The sequence below is a fragment of the Brienomyrus brachyistius genome, chromosome 14 (assembly GCF_023856365.1).
Source record: "Brienomyrus brachyistius isolate T26 chromosome 14, BBRACH_0.4, whole genome shotgun sequence".
Classification (NCBI taxonomy): Eukaryota; Metazoa; Chordata; class Actinopteri; order Osteoglossiformes; family Mormyridae; genus Brienomyrus; species Brienomyrus brachyistius.
Window position 1 is genome coordinate 10,515,916 of NC_064546.1, and position 23,213 is coordinate 10,539,128.

The following is a 23,213-nucleotide window of genomic DNA, read 5'->3' on the forward strand; positions in this document are numbered from 1 at the left end:
CTCAAACATGCATTATCCACTCATAAATCTTATCGGTTTCCTGTTGAGTGTCGTGAACCAAATGTCCCAAATCTACTCACTGCTAGACTGCTGGCTTCTGAATAAATAATGCATTCTAATAAAGATTATGGATGTCAAGACCCATTTTAATATTAAGTAATCCTAAAAAGTAGGGCAAATTTTTCAAATGATTAGAATTTTCCTTTCCAAACAGAAATAGGTCAGATTTCTCAAATTCTTATACTTTTTGTAGCACTTCTGTTTTGGATTAATTCCACGGTTTATTCTTTATGGTTTAGGGGGAACCCACTCACTTGCTCCATCACTGTGCACTGCTGAAACCATCTCTGAATTTTCACGTCAAGTGGCATACCAACAGAATGTGCCACAATGCAAAAACACTGTAGCCAATTCGTAAGAACATCACATACTGCACATTTGCGGAATCTTAGATGACGATCGCTCTGAATTTTGTAATGTTGTATGGCTTTGTTATATGGTTTGTTGTTTACCAGTTTCTGTAATGTATTTTCCCTTTGTTCTTGCTGTTATAATGTATATTTTTGGTAGGTAATCCTTTACAATAACTGAATCTTCATAACACATTTATTTTGCATTCATAGGCAGCATATTATATGCTAAACATAATTGTTTAATAATATAATTATTAATATAGATTAAAGCAGTCAAGGTATTTAGGATCTTAAGGTATACTTACATGTTGCTTATGAATGCATTATGAAGGTGCACTGAATGGTCTACAAATGCATTATGAAGGTATAGTTGATGTATTGCCCTTTGCTATGTGCTCTGAGGGTTGTTGTGATGTGTGTATATATTGTGACTTATATATGCACTTTTCTGCCCAAACCCAGGGGCATTGGAGGGGCATGAATACCATGACTGATTCAGGGGGTCCAGGACTTCATAGGGCTCAAAATCCCCCCCCCCCCAGCTGAGTGATTGAAAGTGCCAACCCAAGCAGGGGGGCTGGGATATAACCACATACCTAAAACCAATTGGAGGTCACCGCTACAATGTTTCAGGATAAAGAGACATTTTTAATATTTGTCCCAGCATTTTTAAAAATTGACTCAAGGTCACATTTCTCAGAGACATTCATTCTGATTCTGGGCAAAAAAACACATTAAAGGTGTTCAACATCTAATTCACTCCTTCTAAATACTGTTTTAAGGAGAATGATCGCCCGCTCACAGACAGAGCCCTGGGTTTGGTTTGGGTACGACTAGTTCGGGCAGCTGGTTAGTGCAGATATCATCTCTATCCTGACAAAAGATACTTGACCTCTAACCACGTGGTGATGTTGGATTTCAAGTCTGTGCAGAACTTTGCAGTCGTCTTAAGATTGCAATGGCTAGTGAGGCTGTTCTTGGATGCCAAATGAGATTTGTATACTTTCATATTTATAACCTGCCCCATATCTGTATCTGTGCAAAATTTAGTAAAATCTTTAGAGGAGGTGAGGGCAAAGACCCTGTGACAAAATGCCCCCACCCCCCCCCCCCCAAAAAAAAAAACACGCATGCTACATATTATTACTGTAATAACATATTATATTAGCATTTATATATATGGGCTAAAGTTTTGTTCGGTGGGAACAGGCGAAACACGTAAGCACATTTTCTTGACGGACTCAATGCGGGGGTGCCGGGGGGTCGAGTCGCTGCAGTTGCTGAAAAGCGAAGATAACGACAGAAAAAAATACTCAAGCTTGTGGAAGCAACAGTCAAAACAAGAAATCAGAGGGAGTTACATTTTTGTAAAACCTGTAAAATGTAACTGCATTGCATAAGTAACTCATCCGTTTTCAAAATTGTCTTTTGCTTCTTAATGCTGGTAACCTAGTGTAATACTTAGAGGACATTAAGGTCAAATGCATCTGGCCCCAGTCTGGCTCCCCCAGCTGAAATTGTCTACAGCTGCCACTGATCATCAGTAAGGTTTCTGAATGCATATTAGCCAAAAGCCCATTACAGCCTAAAATTTTAACAACCAATGCCTACCTACCATGCTGACCACAGCCTATTTAATCTGATTTTCTAATTCATCTGTGACCAGGAATATGATCTAAGAAAGGTGCATTTTGAGACACCCCCTTTATGACACGTGCAGAGGCACTTTCTCCATTTCAACATGTACTATCAAGCCAAGCACAGTCAGAGCAGAAAAGCTACATAAGCTAATGCAGTCATCCAGGGAGCTGGTCCATGCAAACAGATTTTGTCACCAGCATGGGCCAACATCCAGGCTCAGTCTTGATAGCTGCACATAATACATTATTAATAAACTGAGTGATATTTTATTTTGTAATAATGCCAGTACTACCTTAAGGTGGTTCTGGGGCAGTCATAAAAATAACCAGTACTATTATAGCGAGAAGTCCCACACATGAACTGCCACTGAGTAATGTTACATTTTTATGAAAATCCAACTCCTAGTTATTTTTTTCTTGTATGAAATTGGCTCCTACGTTCCAGCCAAACAACTTTACAAGAAGAGTGAGGCAGCACAATTTTAAATCCTGCTAAACTTGGATGTGAAGCAAGACCTCTTAATGGACTGAACCACTTGTTTTTTATGGCTGTCTTACATGTATTTACACCAATGTAATTACAGTAAAAAAGTTATTTCTTTCAACAAGGCTTTTGTGTTCAGTAATTACAACTCCATTTCATTTATAAATACATAGATTCCTGTCTTAAACATTTAACTGGCTGGACAAATCATTTGTCATACGGTGATAATTAGGTTCTGAAGCTGTTCTATGCTGTCTCCACATATGAGCTTTAGAACCAGAACACTAAAAAGTTCATGGAAACATTTCAAGGAAAAAAAATTAATATGAGAACATTTTCATTCAGTGATAAAAATACAGGAATTGTAGTTTCTTTGGAATCTTTGGGAATATGATCTTTTTTTTAAAAAATGAATGTATTATGTGAGTATATTATCATTTTAAAAAAATCCACATTTTGCCCATTTTCAGAAAATTGTAGGGCTGTTTTGAATGAGCCTGACGCACCATTTCCATTGTAACCATGGCAATGACATTCACTCCCTTCTCCCAGACCATCTGCCAGGAGTCCTGGCATGTGTTTGGCCGAGGCTCCTGTGTGCCAATGTAGTGGCAGTCAACCCGCACCCCCCCCCCCCCCCCCCATTCATTAGTTGGGCACAGATAGGCCGAGAAATACACAGAGAGAACAGCAGCAGAAATACCTTTGCACAGTCAAATTGCAAGTATTGAAGCTACATTGATTTTTTAAAATTTGTTTTCCACTGACAGACGTTAGTGTGTACTCAAGGTCGCCTCGTCTTCAGAGTTCTGTTTCATAACAGTGCCTCCTCAGTAGCTGACAAGCATGTGCATATGCCATCTGCTGGAGAGCGTTCAGCTTCTTCTCTAGACTGTCCCCAGCCCATCCGCTAAGTGCACCGGGTCACAGTGATCTGGGACCAAGCGGCATCCGTCTGTGTGTCACGCGTCATGGGCCTATAGGCATAGTCTGCGGAGAACAAGCACAGCGCCATCCACACTGCGAGCTGCTCCTCCAGACCACACCTCGGCCCCAATATCGTCTTTAGCGACCCGCGGCTCAGAATCTGCGCTTCTCTTTCGTTTGTGTACATCTCATGATTGCTTCTTTTAATCTATGTGTGATTTTTTTTTGCATGTATTTATAACGCTGTGGGACAAAAGGAGAGATATGTTTAGAAGCTGTTTCACATTTCAAAGCACAGGGAGAATCTGTCCTCTGTGAGTCAGACCACACCGAGGAGAATAATTACCTCAGCTAAGGAGGACAAGGATGTGGGTGGCTTGGTGTATTTAAGAAGGCTTATACCTTTCTCAATAAGTCATTGCTCCTAATGTACCTATTGCCCCCTGCTGTGACTTCAAAAGGTTTTTCATTGCATGCTGATGTCATTCTATCGTTCCTTCCATTTTCTTCTCGTTTCTTAGTTTTAATGAAACGAAAAACAATCCAAAAATAATATTATTTGGCACTGTGCTCGAGTGCTCGGAAAAAAAAAAAAAATCTGATGCAACTCCAATGATTTTGGTGACCATGGAAACATAGAAAGGGGATTTCATTAAAAGTAACATCACTATCAATAAACTGCGAGGGAAATGTGCCATTTATTATAGATAATGGTAAGTTATTAAGGCGTTCTTTTTAATAATGCTGAACAGAATGAAAGCGCTAATTAAGAAACTAAGTAGTGCAGCCGTCTGAAGGTATTAAGGTCTGCCGCTTCAGGCTGCTGGTGCAGCCTCAGGAAATATGCATGTGTGGAAATGTATGTTTTAGAATTTTTTTTATTACATTTCTTGATTTAAAAATACCTAAAACTGTATACTGTTACATTTATCTACATTTTCCTTAATTAGTTTGTTTTTTCAAGTATGTTTTCAACATTGAGATTTAGTTCATTTGACTGAATGCAAACAAACCTATTTGAATCACTAGAGGCTGAAATAATTTTGAAACAGCTGATGGGCTTGTATTAGTGATATAGAGCATGTCTGCATGGTCAGCAGTGATCTTTACCATCACTCAAATCACACATTTGAGTGAAGCCCCTGAGGTTTGGTATCGTTTTGCTGGCCAGAAACAGTACGGCACAAAATATTCAATAAAACATGTTACTTATTTAGGAAATGTTGAAACAGAACGTTTTGCTAACCAGCTAGCTAGCTACGATCTTTTGACTCGTGTTGACTTGCTAACGTTAATGTGACACATGACTGTAGAGTGATAACATCCCAGTGGCAACGCAGAAATAAAGACAAAGATAGGAAATTCATAACAGATAATTTGCCAATGCTCACCAGTTTCTTCACCACAAGCAATAAAATGCACTTAAAAAGTACAACAAACAAACCCCCTGTGCGTGGTGTAAAATTTGTCAAACAAGCACCATTTCCCCTCTCACTGTAGTAAACACACATAGTCTTCCTGCTAGTGTAGCGCAAGCTAAAACCCTGGGTTCCTTTAAATCAAAGCTAGATAAGATTTTAACAATTCTGAGCTATTAGTTAAGTTCCCCTCAAACCTTCTCGTTTGTAAATTTCTTATATTCTTATCAGAGTTCTAAAAGCTCCTGTCAAACTTTGATGTGCAAAGCACTGGTGTAGCCACCCCTCTCATCACTGCTAGGAAACAGCCCTATGTGGTCGTTCCCGTATGGCACTATGCGCAGGAACTGGCTCCGCTTAGCACTGCCTGGTAGCGATGCCACGATGGCCACCCTGTCAGCAGCCTTCTCGTGGATCTCATCAGGAGACTCTGCGGTAACCAGCTCCTCCTCCAGTCTCCTCTCCATGAACCGACGCTGTAGCGCACAGGGGGGCAACATGCAAAATTCCAGATCTTAGCGATTAGCCTATTGCTATGCACAGCATGCATTTTAATACATTTTCTGCAGCAATGATAACTAGTGTAACTGGATTCATTGGTATTAACCTGTGAAGCATATAATCAAATCTTCCTCGAGAGTTCTTCCATAGCAGCCTTTAAAACTACAACATAAAATAATAATGCTTTCCTGGCTCTGTGATTAGCACCTCCTGCCTCACATCTCCATGGTTGGGGGTTCTACTGTTTGCATGCTGAGTATGCATGTTCTTCCTCTGCTCTAGGTACCCCGGTTCCCCCTGCAGTCCAAGGACATGCAGTTAGACTAACTGTTAGACTAATTTCCCAGTGTGAATAATTGTGTGTGTCACTGCATGTGTGTATGTACCCTGTGATGGACTGGCATCCCATCCAGGCTGTACCCCAGCCTTGTGCCCTGTGCTGCCTGGGATTGGCTCCAGCCCCCCCTGTGACCCTGAATAGGATAAGAAATTAGAAGATGGATGGGTGCAGTCCTTACACAAGCCTCATTAATTGTGTTAGTTACATATTCACCTACAGATACTGTTTTACACCAGAAATTAACTCTGAGTTGGTGTAAACTGATATCAACACTACTGAGGACATTGTTTCACCTTGTTTGTCAAATGACTTCAGTTCTACTTCTCATTTAAACTGGAATGGCATCACGGTTCCCATTTGTCATTTCTTGCAAACATCAAGAATGTTAGTCATCTGTATTGTGCCATTTGGTACAATAAGAGCTTCAATACATGTATGCTTGCACAAATACAAAAGTAAGACTTCTTCAGTAATGATAAAAGACCTGGCATCAATCATCAATATTTTGATGATCAGAGGGGAAAAAATATAGTGTAAATATGTAAATACAGGAACTGTATCAGTATGTTTAATCGTGTCATTTCATTTTAGGAAATGATAGATGTACCACCATCTTGCACATAACTAATAGTATCTTTTGCATGAATAGAGCATTGTGATGTCACAATTTACAGACAGAGTGTCGCAGTCTTACCGGTTCGTCAGCGAATGATACAGGACCAGAGTCAGCATGCTGGTTCTCAGAGCCCGGCGAGCCGGCTGCATAGAAGCGATTCTGGGATGCCATCCTCAAAGGCTTCTTCAGAGGCTCCATCTCCATTTTTTGCTTTTCCCGTGTCTAAAAGAAAAAGGAAAAGGAACATAGTCACTGTAGTGAGCCGCAGAATATCTTTTTTCCAAACTACATGGAGTAGCACCAGAAAATCACCTATTTTTTAATACTCAAAAATGTCATATATTACATTTCCCAACCCAGTCTTCGGGGACTATGTTTTTGCTCCCTCCCAGCTCCCTGTCAGACAGCTCACATTTTAGCTCCTTCCCAGCTCCCTGCCAGACAGTCCACATTTTTGCTCCCTCCCAGTTCCCTGCCAGACAGTCCACATTTTTGCTCCCTCCCAGCTCCCTGCCAGACAGTCCACATTTTTGCTCCCTCCCAGTTCCCTGCCAGACAGTCCACATTTTTGCTCCCTCCCAGTTCCCTGCCAGACAGTCCACATTTTTGCTCCCTCCCAGTTCCCTGCCAGACAGTCCACATTTTAGCTCCTTCCCAGCTCCCTGCCAGACAGTCCACATTTTTGCTCCCTCCCAGTTCCCTGCCAGACAGTCCACATTTTTGCTCCCTCCCAGTTCCCTGCCAGACAGGTCACATTTTAGCTCCTTCCCAGCACCCAGACAGACAGGAGCGCTGGAGAACCAGCAGTGCTCAAACCTTTCGAGGACCATGATTTGAATAGCCCTGCCCTAGTCAGTATCTCTACAGTTCATAACATTGTCTGTTAAACAAAGACCTGTGCCAGGGCCACAGGCAGGAGTTTTTAAATACCAAGGTCAAAAGTGTTAGCCCTTCCTAGGGGGGCTCAAGAAAACCTTTTAAGACTGCAGTATAAATTTTGAATTTTTAATTTGTGTCTATGCTTTGATCTGACTTAACAGCACTGACATCTGATCTCTCGGTCAGGCTTGTTCTCAGCACATTCAATAAAATATCCCTTTAAAAAATGCAGAAAAAATACCAAAGAAATGACCTCGGAGTCCTCAATGATAGATACGAGCATGACCCGTGTGTTGATTATGAAAACTTGCGGTATACAAATAAATCTTCATGAAACAGGTCTTTTGAGACCTTCGATTTTATCACAATAACATGAACCACCCTTACCCTTTGCATAATCTCCCGCTCCACAATGCTGTCCCGAATGGAGAACATCTCTGAGACAGGCCTCTCTTTGCCCACCTTCTTCTTGACCCTCTCCTTCATACTCGCCAGGTTCGGCTCCGAGATGGACAGCCCAAGCGTGGACCCTATGAGCTGGGTTTCTGAGCGCATCAGATTACTGACTCGGTTCTGGCCTTCACTCTTATGTACCATGTCCTCCTTACTGGTGACCCTCCCAAGCCCTGGATACTCAGGTGGGGGCGTGTTTGGGATTCTGGCAAGAGCTGCCCTCAGATGTGGACTGATGGGTCGCTGCCTGAATCTCAGACCCTGAAGACCAGGGTCAAGTATCTCCTCCTCTTCACTCCCGCTACTGTGGATGAGTACGGTGGCATTGGATGGGTTCCTCACATGCTGGTAGGAGGAAAGGTTCTCGGTGGGTTTCCGGATGGGCATCTCAGAGGAAAAAGGAGCCAGCTGATCTCTAAGAGTACTCCTCTGCAGCAGTGGGGCATTGAGCACCTTAAGGGTCATGGCCTCCATCCCATGCACCATGCTGCTCATCACTTCCAGGCTTTGCCAGTGCTTGAAGGACACCTGGTGCTGTGCAGCTCTCAAGCTGGGGGGGCGCGGGACTATGGCAGATCTGTCCGGGTGGAAGGTCTTTACAGACGGCTGCACCTTTCTGGAGACCAGCTCTGGGCTGCTGCCTCCCATACGCCTGAGATGGGGACTCAAGTCAGTGGAGCTTGCCGCAGGGCGGAAGCAGGGATAAGAGGGGGGCGGGCGAGACAGGGGACCTCTTGGCATGTGGGTGGTGCTATTGCACTGTGTACTCTGTGGTCTTACGTGGGCCAGTTCTGGTGTACTCACTGTCTGCACGATGGTGCTGCCCTCAGCTGGATTAGTTGTGTAACTACACCCAAGGTTCTCATGTGTAGCTGTCGTCACAGGCATGCTGTATCTAATCTGAGGGTTATGAGGACTGGGGTATGGGGCGACCCGTTCCCTCATCTCTGGCTGGCCGTAGAGGGACTGGCCGCGGCGAGCCTTGGCCGCCACAATCAGCTTCTGCTGCATGACGCTCTCGTAGTCGGGGGTGTGGCGGTAAGAAGGCGCAGTTCCCGGGTGGCGGCGGCCAAGGGAGTATTCAGGAGGTGAGACGTCGATGCTCTGGACGCTGAGGGTGGAGGATATTGGGGAGGTTTGGATGATGGTCTGCGAGCGGCTGAGGGAGGTCGTGCTGGGCGCACTGTACAAGCTGCCGTCATGAGTCGTGCCATTCAGGAAGTTGGGCTCGGATTCATAATAGGGACCATCAGTACTGTCTTTAAGAGAGACAGATGTGGATCAAAAAGGCCACATAGAATTATTACACATTTAAATAGCCTATGAAGGCCTATGACGAATACAACATTTTTTTTCCTCCGAATAATTTTCTACCAATTTTCTTTTGCTAACGTTACATCATAAGCTCTTCTCAGCAGGTCAGAATAAATCCATCACCCAAATTAAGAAAATGTAACTTTTAATTATCAATACATTTAATGCCTTTTAAAAATAAACGTGATGGGTAGACACCTTTTCTGCTCAAACTTTCAGGCGGCCAAGAGAATGAAAAGTGTCACATTTAAAAATAAAGCGTGCAATGTTGTCGGTACCCTGAGAACACGGAGGGTCTTGGCAAAATCCCCCGCACTGAGAATGCTGAGGCTGGAGCGTGTAGGATGGAGATCGTGCCTGACCAGGACAGGAAAAAGATGTGGGATGTGTGATCACTGACGCCATATCTGCTCAAGGTCAAGACTCATGACTTCTCTCCATGTACGATCTTTCAGCATCAGATCACATGGGTAGAACAAATGCAAACCAAATCATAACCCCAGAGTGTATCATATGCACATATACAGCCACACACCAGACACTGTGCAAATAGAAAAGGCCTAACAACAGCATAAGGGAGGGATGGAGGCGCCCTAGAATAGGCAAGAGCGGGTGGTGGATGGCTTGGTGGGTTTTCACTTTATGCCTGTGGTCAGAAGTTGCCGGTTCATATCCCAGCTTATGTAGAGTGATTTCAACACTGGGACCCTGACCAAGGTCCTTAACCCCCGATGGTTCCAAGGATTGTTTGAAAAAAATAAGGTAAAACCTCTTCAATTAGCAGTTCACTCATTCAGAGCACGTTAACCACGACTTCAGAAGAGACACAAAATTATACAGAGCCAAATAATGGTTTGTTTGTTTTTTACTGCCTGCAAAAACTGGTGACTAAAAATATGGTATCCATACTATTTAGAGGGTCAAGCCTCTGAGTCTTGGGATCATGCAGTAACTGCTGCAATAGTCTTTTCTTGCTAGAACAATGTGACATTACTGCTTCTCCCTCCTTTGACTCGGAGGCCCCTTACACACTGTACCGAACATGCAGCATACTTGTTTAATAATAAGCATCTTAAAAGCCCCCGCACCAGAGATTTGATAAAATGGTCAGTAATATCAGTGTTTTACCATAGCGGACCAATCCCATGTGGTACGTTTCCGGATCTGCAGCGGTGAGCGTGATAAGCTGCGAGAAACAGAGGCCACCAGGTGAGTCTCGACGGGGAAAACACCAGACGCACACAATTCATATGTCATCCCCAAATACAAATAACCAGGAGTCTAGCATGAACAGGCAAAGCCTCAAGATGTGTATTCGCCTCACATCTCCACAGGGGACAGAATGACCCACAAACCTGCATTAGGCCAAACTTAAAATATCCCTGGCATCAAAAACACACTTGAAATTGACACAATAACCCGCGTGTGTTGCACTCAGAAATAATCAGTAAGGAAACATCTTACTTTAAACTTATTTTGTTCTGCGCGTAGAATTTATGCTTGCCGGTGAACAGTCTTGCAATGTATTTGGAGTTTTCCATATCACCCTAAAAGCAAAATTAAAATTATGATAAATTCAAAAATGCAAAATATTATTATTCTTTTTTTTGTTTATGAAACGTCAATATTTTTAGGATCAAGAGAAGCTGAATAATGAGATAATTTACAACACACAGTAGTCCTTGTGTGTCCTTACCATAATTAAGGAATAATATATTCACAAATGTTAGCGTCATAATAATGAATGACATTTTTCCCATGCAGCAAGCCCATGGTACTTATCACCGCAGACACTCACCGTGTGGAATGTAATGGTAACATTTTTGCTTATTATCTCCATGGTGACCGTGGACCTGTTGCGTGAGATGGACTTGATGTCATTCCATCTGAAAGTAGGAAAATCGCATATTTCTCAGGATAAAAATGTAGAAACTTGTGTAACTACTTATCCCAGTCAGGGTCATGGGAAGTCTCAGGCAGATCAGCACACAAGGCTAAGCCCCGCCCTAGACAGGATGCCAGCCTATCGTAGGGTACATTATGGGCAGACATGTTTTAATGCACGGGTTTACATGGACAGAAGCCCAGGGACCTCCACTAATAAGGCCTCAACTAACCTAGTTTAATTAAATTGTGAGTGTATTTATTTGCCAGTGAGTGATTCAATCAAACCACTGACGCACACTACCCCCCAGTCAACAGCTTTTACCATCGCCACACCCAGAACAGGCTGAAATTAGCTGGTGAAGTTTGTCTTGGGGGGGGGGGGGGGGGGGGGGATTTGAAAACTCAAATAGCCGAGGGGCTTTTAATGTGTCTCTGACTATGGGGTATGTAGAATCCTGTGTGACACAGAGAGAACAGGTAAACTCCACAGACACACACACACACACACACAGAACACGGAGGTGGGATTCAAACCTTCAAAAGCTGGAGGCGTCTGGTGACAGTGTTACCCACTGAGCCACAAGATAGAACCATCATGCAATTCCTTATTATTATTTTGTTATCACCTTTCAAACACAAAAATTAAAGCGTGGCGATTCTGAGACAGCTTCAAATTATAAATAATCCCCTTTTTTTCTTTCACAAAGGAAACACGCAGAGTAACATGACATCCGACACACTTACGGTCACTTTTGCTGCAGCTTCCTTTATTTGTAAAAAATCTGCCGCTTGCTTTTTATAACTGATATACGACGTCATACTATTGTTACAATTTCATCAATATCTACAGCGACAGACCTGTGCAGCATCAACGATCTTCCATCTTTGCTCTTAACAGACACACCAATGAAGGAGGCACACAGGTAAATGAAATTGTTGTAGCTGTCCTGCAAAAACAAAAGGAGGTGATGCAGATTCTCTTGGATTTCAAAGAGGGAATATGAAAACAGACTTAGCTTTAACTTCCTGTCGCGGGCACGGACAGTAAAATCAAGAGCCGTTCCCAATGGGGTGTGGTCATACGTCAAATGGACGTGGATGTAGAAAGGGGGCCCATTCAGGCATTACTTCCTGTTTGTGTGTCGCTCACATTACCTTGACAGCAAACCTTTCCTGCCCAAAGCCATCAAGCTTTTCTGCTTCTTTAACATACAGAAATGCTGCTTCAGTAGGTGTCAATCCACTTGAGGGGAGAAAAAGGTAAATAAAAATGAATTTCTTACAAAGTCTTGGCAATACAACGTCCTGTATACAACTGATTTGTATTTATGTTACAGAAAATTTTATTCATGTCCTTCCATGAACAAAGGTAAAAATTAGCTCTATGGATAACTTTAGCATGGTCAATGGAACATCCATGGTCTCAAAACAAAGCAAAGCAACGGAGCGAGCGAGATGCTCATTGTTCCATATGTAAGCTTTCAGCATGCAGATCAGCAGCTTACCAGTTCTGCTGGTGCTCCTCACTTACTTTCTGGGTCCACTCCTCCAACACGTCCCGGACGACGGTCCAGTTCTACACCACACAGACAGAAAAGAGCACATGAAGATTTTCATCTGAACACCTTGATTGACAGAAGTGTGCACGAGGTCCGCTGGGCTGATAAGAAAGGGAATAATCTGTATGAGCAAGGCCGGACCAACCCTGTTCAGGGCCCTAAGCAAAATTTGGCTGTCAACTTCCAGTTTTGACAGGTTGATCAAATAGGGAGACTTCTGGTGGCTGCTGGGCCCTAAGGCCAGTTATGCCTTGGTCTGGCCCTGTGTACGAATGACCAGCCATATACCTAAACACAGGTAAATCCTCAAGATGAATAACTGTCAAACACTAAGGAATAATATAGTCACTATGACACGGCGGCGTGTCTACGGGTGGGCTGGGGTCAGCAATACCCACCCAAAGGAATCATCTGCTAATCAAATGCAATAAGAACACTGTTATAGCTATACCCTAACCCTGTGCACTCTATTGTACTGTAGCGTACTGAAGATCCAACCCAGAATTTACTCATAAGTTTTCCTCTCTAGTTCACCACAAAAATTCTCATCATAAAATATCTAAATCCTAAATTTATTTAGAATCCTAGAATTACTTTTTTTTTTTTTACGGAACCGGAAGCCCCCTACAAAAATGGGATTCTGTAACTGTAATGCCCCCCCCCCCCACCCCCACCCGCCAGAAATAAAACTATGCTCTTGTATACATACTGCATTCAGGGAAAGCTTTTTGTTATCTGCACAAATAATCCAAATGGCCACTAAAGATGACATCTATAAATTTAGCTTCAGTTTGGTTTTTGGCTGTGAAACCCTTAAAATCACACCTAAATTTGTTGTAGCTTAGACATGGAGAAGAGCATTTGGGATGAGCAAAAGGTATAGCAAGATGAAACGATGCTCAAGGTTTACACAAATAATTTAATAACAAATGAAATTTAAAACCTCTGCCCACCGCTGATGTGTCAAGTAAGGAAATGGGACAGGGAATTTTTAAATCTAAATAAAGCAAAAGAATATTGCTTGTTTCTTGGTAATTCCCTTAAACCTCCTGCATGAGCGGCATACTTCACAATTGCAAATATTAAAAACATAAACGCATGATCACTTTTACATGAGAATGAGCATTTTAATAATGAGTAATTTACTAGAGGATCTCACCACTGGAAATAACGTATAATCCTCAAGGTAATCCTGAGATGGGAATTGGTCATAGTCTCCAAAATCAGCTGAATGGAAACGAAAAGAACAGTAAGTATTTGGACATAAAGTCGGCATAAATGACCTTTTATGAATATATTTCATTCTCTATCAAGTTTCTGCCATCAAATATACACATCTTAATGTGTGTATTCGGTCTTGTCAATGTAAAACCAATATTCACTGCATTAGAAGCAGAGAATGACAACACATTATGATCTAAATTTAATTTTCAACTGGTTAATCTGTAAGTAGTTCATCTTATTCAGCATGAACCCCCACCCTGTGTACCACCCACCTCCCAACTCTGATTCACAGAGCTGAGATAGATGGACGTGACTATCAACAGCTCATGCATGAAACAGATTTGGTCTGTATGGGGGACTGCCGAGAGACAGGTAGTTATGAGCAAATTCCCCTGAGAAAGTCCGTCTAAGACATTGCATTACCCAGCACATCCCTACTGTGCCTTGACAACAGCTTGTTATGCGAGTATTTTTCAGTCAGCAAGAACATGTGGCTCTTGTCAGCATGGAAGGTGAAATGACAGCCCAAAATGTAGACATCTTCTGGAAAACCAGCTTCACTGACAGATATTCAATCTTCCACATTATGGTGGCACCACCTCCAGAGTTTTGGAGCAAATACGCAAGGTCGCCCCCACAAAAACATCTCTTTGAACCCATCTGAGAGTTTTGGAAGCGTCTTAAGGCTTATTGTTTACCGGTGATCCAACGTGACACCATTTTTACCGTTTTGCCAAAAATAAGAGAATAAAAATACATTTAAACCACAGAAATAATGCGAAACAAGATTGCATTTTCTGTACACACATTTCTTTGTTTGCTTAACAGTGGATTTCATATAAAAGAGGGACACTGCAAGACGTGAGACCTAATCTGTCCGAGGGTCATCATATGAAAGTCTCTCTCTCTGAAGTTATGATATGGGTTGGCACAGTTAGCACAGTGGCCTGACACCTCTGGGACCAGGATTGGAGGTGCCTCCATTCTCCACCTCCAGTCTCCACCTCCAGTCTCAGTGAAGCAAAACATGCTGAGGCTAATTGGATTTACCAAATTGTCTGCAGGTGTGCATGTGTGAGTGTGCCCTGTGATGGGTTGGCATCCCATCCTGGGTTGTGTGTTCCTGCCTTGTGTAGGCAACCCTGAATAGGACAAGCAGGTTTCAGAAAATGGATGGATGACGTTATAATAATCGTATAACTACAAAAGTTTTGGGAAATGCCACCCTGGACTACAGAATTGTCAAACTGACAGCATGGTGGTTGAAAAAGTCTGAGCTAAGCAAATCATTCAGGGCTCGTTTTGGATTCATTCCGGACTTCAGCCACGAATGGCCCAGGCTTGTGACATGGCTGTGTCTGTTTTGTATCAGACTACAATTTTGGGCATTCAAAGTATAGGTGGTGTGTGACTCAGGACATTCCCGTGATCAGAAGACTGCAGATCCAAATCCTACAGAGTAATCATTTCGCCATGAGGCTGATGAGCCAGATGGGAAATGCAGAGACTGAACCTCATGTACTTCTTCCCAGTATAATGACAATGAAGGCATTCTGTTCTGCTTATTAAATTTACCAATATACTTTATATTTAGTTACAGTACTTACAAGAGTATACAGCCAGTTTTAACCAATGTTTTCACCATTTAGTTTTACATATTACTCTCAGACTGTGTCTCAGTTCCCCTTAACAATATTTGTGGCGACACTGAGTGATTCCATGAGCCTGCAGAGCCTCAGTAATGAGTCTCCATGCCCACCTTGCAGCACCAGGCCTGCTAGCCTGACAGTTTGCTGTAAACAGCACCTCAGCCCCCCGTCGAGGACGTCCCTCTTCACTTGAAGGTAGTACTGATATCTGAACAGAAACAAAAAATAAAACAGAAATAAACCAAAGTGGGGGGGGGACCTGGATTCGGCACGATAACTTCAGATGTGCCTGCAACTTTTTACAACCGCAAAGAAATACATTTTTTACCAATTAATTTTATGACTATTGCAACAATAAAACCCATTCAGAAAAGGCTAAAACACCCAATGTTGTAATTAAGGATTTTATCTGCCTCCCTCCTTTGAAGAAAACACTAATAATTTCACTTGAACATGGTACCCTAGAGAGGTGATATGTCTCCATCCATCCATTTTCCAAACCGCTTATCCTCCTGGGTTGCGGGGGGTCCGGAGCCTATCCCGGAAGCTATGGGCATGAGGCAGGGAACAACCCAGGATGGGGGGCCAGCCCATCGCAGGGCACACTCACACACCATTCACTCTCACATGCACACCTACGGGCAATTTAGCAACTCCAGTTAGCCTCAGCATGTTTTTTGACTGTGGGGGGATACCGGAGTGCTAAACACTACACCACCATGTCGCCCCATGATATGTCTCATGTTTGAATTAATAACAGGCGTCAAATAACAGACGCGAAAAACTGGATTTTAAATGAAGATTTTATGTTTGCCAGATGGTGTGAGGTTGTGTTCTTTCTTAAAACATTGTTCTGACAAACGTAACAGTAGACCACGCATCAAGTTAGGGGATGTAAACTTCAGAGAATTAGTCCATGTGCTTATTTACACCTTATGTCGCTTCCTCTTGATTGCATTATGCGCTTAATCTCCACAGAAGAAACACCTGTTACGTGTAACTTGGAGCACTTATTGAAAACTGCTTAGTGACATTGTGAAGTAGCAGCTACGGATTTAGAAATAAGTGGTCAAAGGTCTGAAGTTTCAGTATTACACAATTAGTGCAGTACGAAAAATCCATGTAAGAAAAGTAAACAGGATGGAATGGTACAAGTATGACATATAGAACTCGATGGATCATGATATAGGATGTGGGTGATATCTGTAGCACTCCACCACAAACAGACACTTTCAAAACACCTAGAAAGTAAATGTCACAGAGGTTTCGGCAGGCTGGCAACATCTCCGGTAGCAGACAGTGACAATGATCTCCCATAATGTTTTGGTAACTGACAAGGAAGCAAACTGCTCTTCAAATAGAGCATGACAGAGCAGAAGACCGATTTTCTGTCCTGCTGACATCTCCTTGTCCCCCTGCAGGATTCTGACAGCTCAGACAGCGGATATAACCGTACACTGGCTCCTTCTAAGGGACCATAATTAGAGTCTCATCACCTAGACCACAGGAGGCTATTTAAGACTATTCAATTTGAAGAAACCCTTTCATTACAGAACCCTAGTGAAAACTAGGGTTAGTGTGTGACTCAGTGGGCTAAGCCTCTGTGCCTCGATCCCAGGGTCAGCAGAACAGTCGCATATCCATGGGTCCTTGAGCAATAGGGCACAACGCAGGGAAACCTATTGGATGGGATGCCAGTCTATCGCAGGGCACATGCACACTGTGCAATTTAGGATTACCAGTTCACCAAAGGGCTTGTCAGAATACATGTAGGAACACTGCACATGGAAAGACCATGCATACTACAAAAACACACAGGAAGAGGCACGATTTTAATCTCCAAACTTCTAGGTGTAAGACATAATATATTGCTACTTCACAAATTACTGTTTAGGCCTGCTCCCATTTGCTGATTCAGTCTCAATTCGCATTTCCTACTGGGTGAGAATTGTTACAAATGCTGCCTGTACCAACTTGTTATTCAGCCACTTTAATACCTCAATTATGATGTTGCATGCCAGAGCCATGTAATTACACAGAGGGAATCATAAATGGGTTCAGCAACTTAGAATGTGCTACTCAGCCAAGTATGTTTGCTGCTTGGCCATGTAATATGGAATATATTAAACTGAAGCTTATATCTGACTGTGGATATGGTCCGACATACCTGGTGACCTCGTGTTCCAGGCGGGAGACATTCGGCACGTAGAACATCACGCCGAAGTGAAGCAACGGCTCGCTGGCAAATTTATCAAGCTGCTTCTTCAAGGCCTTGTCCAGCTCCACCCATCGCCGGAGGTGAGATTTATTCAGGAACCACAAGCCAAAATACCGCGTCTAGAGGGCAAAACGGCAATAAAATAATAAATAACTCATCTTTACTCAATTTGCTTAATGCAACTGGATCAAATTATGTACATTTTGCAATAAGGAAAAAATAAATCAGTAGCGATTCACTCTAAATAGGCTGGACTGGTTTGGCTGGAAAAAAGGGGGATATACTGCAAATTATACTGTATACTGGTATTATAAATGTAGCCAGGTAATAACAGTGTCATCAGGTTTTGCTTTTTTTTTTAAAGACAAAAAACAACACTACACTGGTACTATTGTGAATACACAGACAAAACAAAGGATTTCACAACATCTGTCACCACCCCAAACCTCCCGCCTCGCACTCCCTCCACCCAAACTACTATGGAGAAGAACATCCAGTCTGATCTCAACATTATGTCACCCAGACATATCTTTCTTTGCCCAAGGACAACAGAAATGGCAGCCTCAGGCGTGGCTCAGCAAGATAAACAGCTCTCACTTTCCCTCAGGTCATGCAGTGCCACAGGGCGTCAGTTCAGACATGCAGTGTGTGCTATGCTTGCTTGAGACTCAAAGTTTGTTCAAAGGCTTTTAACGCCACACTTTGACTCCATGGATTTTCTTTTTTTTAAGCTAGGGCAAACGTTTTAAATCAAATCCGACCTGATATATATCACAGTATCCCATAAACCTCTATCAGATGCGCAATTGGAAAATGGATAGGGAGTGTAATTTAATATATTTTTCTACATGAATACAGTTTACATAGAAATCCATATAGAAAATCCATTCTGGTATGTCCTATTACATACAGAACCAAATTCAATTGGTTTCTAGAGGTTTACTTTACATTTTTTCACCCGGAAACATAGCCTCTGGTTTAAAAGCCACATAACCTACACAAAACCCTTCATTTAATTGCAAAATTGAAAGGTTTGGAGCAGCGCTGGTGTATGGCGCGGGTATAATAATCACTCTGCAAATAGCCAGTTAAAGCTCCAAAGCATTCTGAACGCAGTATTCCACTGGAAAATCTAAAGCCTGGTTTGGCACATTTCTACACCTGGGAACAATCTACATAAGGCATTACTCAGTAACTTCTTTCCAAACTTAGAGATCAAAGGTCCTGTTTTAAGTTCTACTGCAAGCTGAAGGCTATACCTTCTTAATCAGTAGTTAGCGAAGTATACTCACATAGAACAAGTATCGGAAAGTGTGTTCCACATATTTATATGTTCTACTAATGCCTTAAGAAACCAAAATCATAATTCATTTTGTTTGGTACTTGGAGAGACATGTTCTCATGCTGTTTTACTTTGAGGAAATCGCTTCCATTTCCAGTAACTTGGCTGGACTCCTCAGATCATGCTGTAACACGTTTGATTTGTTATTGCACTGTTACGCTAACGTGGTACAATGCTGCATCAGATCTGCAGGTTATTGCAAAACAAGACCAGTATTGATTCTGAAATCAAAATATATACACGTGAATAGCTGTTAAATTACAAAGTACAACATCGCATAAACGAGTAAATGGCCATGCGTTATCTGCTCAGGCTTAACATGCTTTAAGAGTTTTTGATTAAACTTATTTTATCTTTTAAAATGAGTGTATAAGCATTAACTAAAACCCGTTAAATAATCAGCATGGTTAAGAAACATGGTTTTATAAAGCACCAGCTCTGAAAGGGACAATACAAAGTCACTCTTACATAACATACTACAAATGTAAACCTACACAACCATGAAAGTAATCACAGCAGTGCCTGGATATATTGATGGAACACCTGTAACCTGAATTACACTGTGAGAACCGTAGTGTGAACCCAAACCCGTGCACCCCAGGCAAGCTGGTGCGGTTCTAGGTGATACACGGACGCTTTTCTCATCTCCAAGGCAGGTGATGGGAGGGACAGGTGCTTGTCTGGGCAGGACTTTCAGGTCATTTTGCTGGGGTTATATCATATAGAGAGCCATCATCTGTGCTCAGTGAGATGCTGTACTGTCTAAACGCAGGCAGAACAGAGCTCTGAAAATGCAGGCGGATATGTATGGCAGGGCTGTGCAGGTTTGGGGGGAGGACTGGTTATAAAAGTGTCTAGACTAGTAGAAAGTAAAGGATTGTATTCACTTTAATATCAGACACCGCACAAAAAAACAACAGGGATCCAGCATTACTGCTGCTTGGACCCCTAATTGAAATATCCAATGTGTCAGTACAGTTATTGTCTCACTCCATATTTAGCCATCTGAGCACTGAGTCACCTCCACATATAGAACCGTGGATGAATCGAACCTGGAACCCAGGACACTAGTGGCCATTAGGCGACTACACCACTGCATTTTTGGTTGCTGCAAATAGATACAGTACAGAGCTGCAAACTGCATGGAGAGTTGGAACATGCTTGGAAGGAATGGATGTGAGATTTCCAGTGCACCTTTTGGGTCACACCGCCCATGTAACAAAATTAGCCAATGAGCACTCCAGTCAGCTTATTATGCTACCAGCAGCCAAACCCAAATATCCAATGTAAGCTGCACCTTCGTCTCACCTTACGAACCCTGTCAAGTTTGCCCTTTCGAGAAATTGGCTTCTATCCGTTTATTTTTTTTTTTTTACAGCAAACAATTTGAATCTGTTAAATTCTCACAGCATGACCAGTGATGACACTCATGTTTATTTAATAATGATGACGGGTGACAAATTTCACAACGCGGTGTGAGAAAACAGATCGCATTCGGTAACTGTGCGTATGGAGGCCAACTGCCCCTTTACAGTTAAATCATTTCTTGAACAGCAGGGAAGTGAGATCATCCGGATAGGTCCTGACTACAAATCATTATATTTATTAGCTGGTGTTAATCATTCGTGGTTCATGCAAACAAACCTGTCCTTCTGGCAAAGCACTTATAACTATTGTTGAATAATTAGCTTTAGAAATATTCTGAGACACTGATTCAATTTTAGGGTCAGGGTTCCCCACCCAATTAATATTGGACTGTTTTCATAGTAAAAAGTCACTTTTGGCCAAGTAAAACAAAATAGAATAGAACAGAATAGAAAAGAACAGAATGGAACAGACCAGAATGCCTTTATTGTAATTGTATATTATCAGCACAACACAATTACGGACTGGCAGCTATATGAAGCAAATGGGTATTTCCTGCCTTTACAATATATAGTTGAGAATAATTTTCCCAAGGTTACTAAAACGGAACAGTCTTACCTCTCTGAGCTGAAGCTTCTGGGCCACCTCGTCCAGGCAGTCCTGCCCTGTGCTGTCCACGGGCCGCGTGTTCTCCATTACGCCGCTGTCCAGCAGCTGAACACGGGTCAAGAAGCAGTTCTTACTCAGGACACAGTAACACTTGGTCCTCCCCCGGATCTTGAAGGGGAACGGCATGTCTTTGAGAAAACTGGCCTGGGGCGTGAGCCTAAATGGACATAAATAAAACCACCAGCTCCTGTTCTTCTGTTCTTCCTTATTCTAGAACATTCTCTCCATCCCAATATTGCTGGAACCCCACATGTACATCCAAGTAGGAGACAACCAGCATCCCATTCCTAGTGGGGGGGTCACTGACCTGCAGAAACGAAAAGCGGATTTTCTGATGACAATGAATCGTAAGCAAAACCGATTTAAATATTTAAAATGAATCGTCAGCAAAACCGATAAACCAAAAACGCTAAAAACCTCTGCAGTTCTACTTTTTGTAGCCTGAAATAACCAAAAATGTCTAGAAATATATACAGGTCCCATACAATGAGATAGAAGCCTGTGCAAGCCTTGCAGTAAGCCCCTTCGTCAACCAACAGAGTAACAATCTCTGAATGCAAACCACATACCAGCCTCTTCAGGTCATATCTTCAGAATTTACAAGCATCATAAAAATCCTGATGAAACAGTCATCCAGGTATTTCTTAATACCTGAGAAGTGAATTCAAAATGATTCACTTTTCTCGATAATAACCGGGGGGGGGGGGGGTGTCAAACAATGCAATCATCAAACAGCAAAGAAGATCATAACAACATCACCTGATTGATGGTATTTCAAAGGTGCAGGTGGGAAACAAGGCAGTGGCATTTAAGGAGGACAAACTTGAGAGATGGATGATGAGTGTCCTTACAGTGTGTTACGGGGCTGCGTTGGATCCCTGCCTCTGCCTCTGCGTTTCTGAGACTGAGGGAGAAGAAAGGCACACCTGGCTCAGGTATGCCAGTGGGGGTAGGGAACAGGCAAGTGCGTTTGCTCTAGCTTATAGTGAAATTCAGTTGACTACACCACTATAACACATTTTAAAAAGAGTAGCTCTCTAGGCATGGATTTCACAATGCCAAAACAAGAGAGACTAAAAGATTTAACCAAGCCAATTATATAACTTCTGTATATCCTATGAAGTCTATTAAATGTTTGAAGCATTTTCCATAGCAATGATTAAATATTAATGATAATTCATCCATTCATGCATGCATTCATTCATTCATTCATTCATTCATTCATTCATTCACCATGCCCACTTGTCCTAGGCAGGGTCGCGGGAATCTGGAACCTATCCCAGAAAAAAAAAGCCCACACGGCGAGCACTAACCCACGACGGGGTATCACCTATGCAGGCTAATCACAAAGTTGATGCAAATCTTAAGTCTTCTGTAACAGCTAGAGTCATGGTCTTAAAGAAGTACACATGCATGCTCCATTAGCCTCTAACGACAGTCACAGAGAAGCACAAAACCAGCTTTGCTAGGCCAAGGCACTGCACGAAAGAATTAGTAAATCCAAGAGGAATTTAATGTATGCCATTCCTCGAAATTCTGATTCTAGTATCTACATATAATTTTGATAGGTTATAGAAGACCAAATGTGAACAAAAAATGCTCAAAGCGCCCATAATTCCATTGACATAACAGACCCATAATTTTATGAACAAGTTTATGAACATTTTAGAACAAGTTCTGAATGATGCACTTTAGTGCAGTAAAATCATTTGATTAGTGGTGGATTCAATCTTGGAGCACTTACTGCCTGTTTAAAAAAGAAAAGAAGCTTGTCACGGTTATTCACCTGTCCTGCGACTACATTTAATATGAAGTGTTAGAAAAGATCACCAGCCTTGCCGTTTTGCCATCCTTATGTTAGCATAAGATATTTATTGGATGTATTTTGGTTAAGAACCTTTCTGAAGGCTGTAAGAGTAGCTTGTCAACTGCAATTTGAACCAGCCAAGACCATGACATCGTCCCACCCAACGCGCTTAAAGGACCATTCCTGCCCATTCACAGGGCTGCAGGGATACTCGCATGCATAGAGTCTCTGGCGCCTTGTTCTTCTGGGGCAAGTCCTTGCAAATTCCCAGGAATGGTGATTAAAAAAAAGCTTTGAGGCAGTGTGTCAGGGACACACACCAAATGAATTTGAGGTCATTTTAACTAGCAGAATATTGTACTCAGTTTTTTTGTGATTGTCTTGTGAAGTCCTTTGTTTTTAGTTTTTTATTCCTCTTTGTGAAGCGCTGGCAAGAATTAGATTGCTATTACAGAACTGTTTTCTTCAGGAGATAAACAAGTTCTTGCTCAGTAATTAGCAGGTAATT

General features: G+C 42.3%; 1 protein-coding gene across 6 annotated transcripts; it reads right to left on the reverse strand.

Moving 5' to 3' along the window:
* Nucleotides 1-4,821: 4,821 nt before the first annotated feature.
* LOC125707239 (tyrosine-protein phosphatase non-receptor type 14-like) lies at nucleotides 4,822-21,690 on the reverse strand. 6 transcript variants are annotated; one of them, XM_048974220.1, is made up of 17 exons: nucleotides 21,658-21,690; nucleotides 21,468-21,549; nucleotides 20,848-21,205; nucleotides 17,472-17,641; nucleotides 15,415-15,512; nucleotides 13,591-13,658; nucleotides 12,378-12,448; nucleotides 12,028-12,115; nucleotides 11,731-11,819; nucleotides 10,784-10,871; nucleotides 10,450-10,532; nucleotides 10,114-10,171; nucleotides 9,264-9,342; nucleotides 7,606-8,930; nucleotides 6,418-6,561; nucleotides 5,770-5,856; nucleotides 4,822-5,358 (listed from the first exon to the last, which is right to left on the reverse strand). In XM_048974220.1, the coding sequence occupies exons 3-17, from the start codon at nucleotides 21,022-21,024 to the stop codon at nucleotides 5,131-5,133; spliced, it is 2,853 nt and encodes a 950-aa protein (XP_048830177.1). In that variant the 5' UTR covers nucleotides 21,025-21,205; nucleotides 21,468-21,549; nucleotides 21,658-21,690; the 3' UTR covers nucleotides 4,822-5,130. The 6 variants fall into 6 exon arrangements, with proteins under 6 accessions (XP_048830177.1, XP_048830178.1, XP_048830180.1 ...); XM_048974224.1 differs by having other exon boundaries at nucleotides 5,217-5,680; XM_048974221.1 differs by lacking the exon at nucleotides 21,468-21,549.
* Between the last annotated feature and the right edge of the window lie 1,523 nt (nucleotides 21,691-23,213).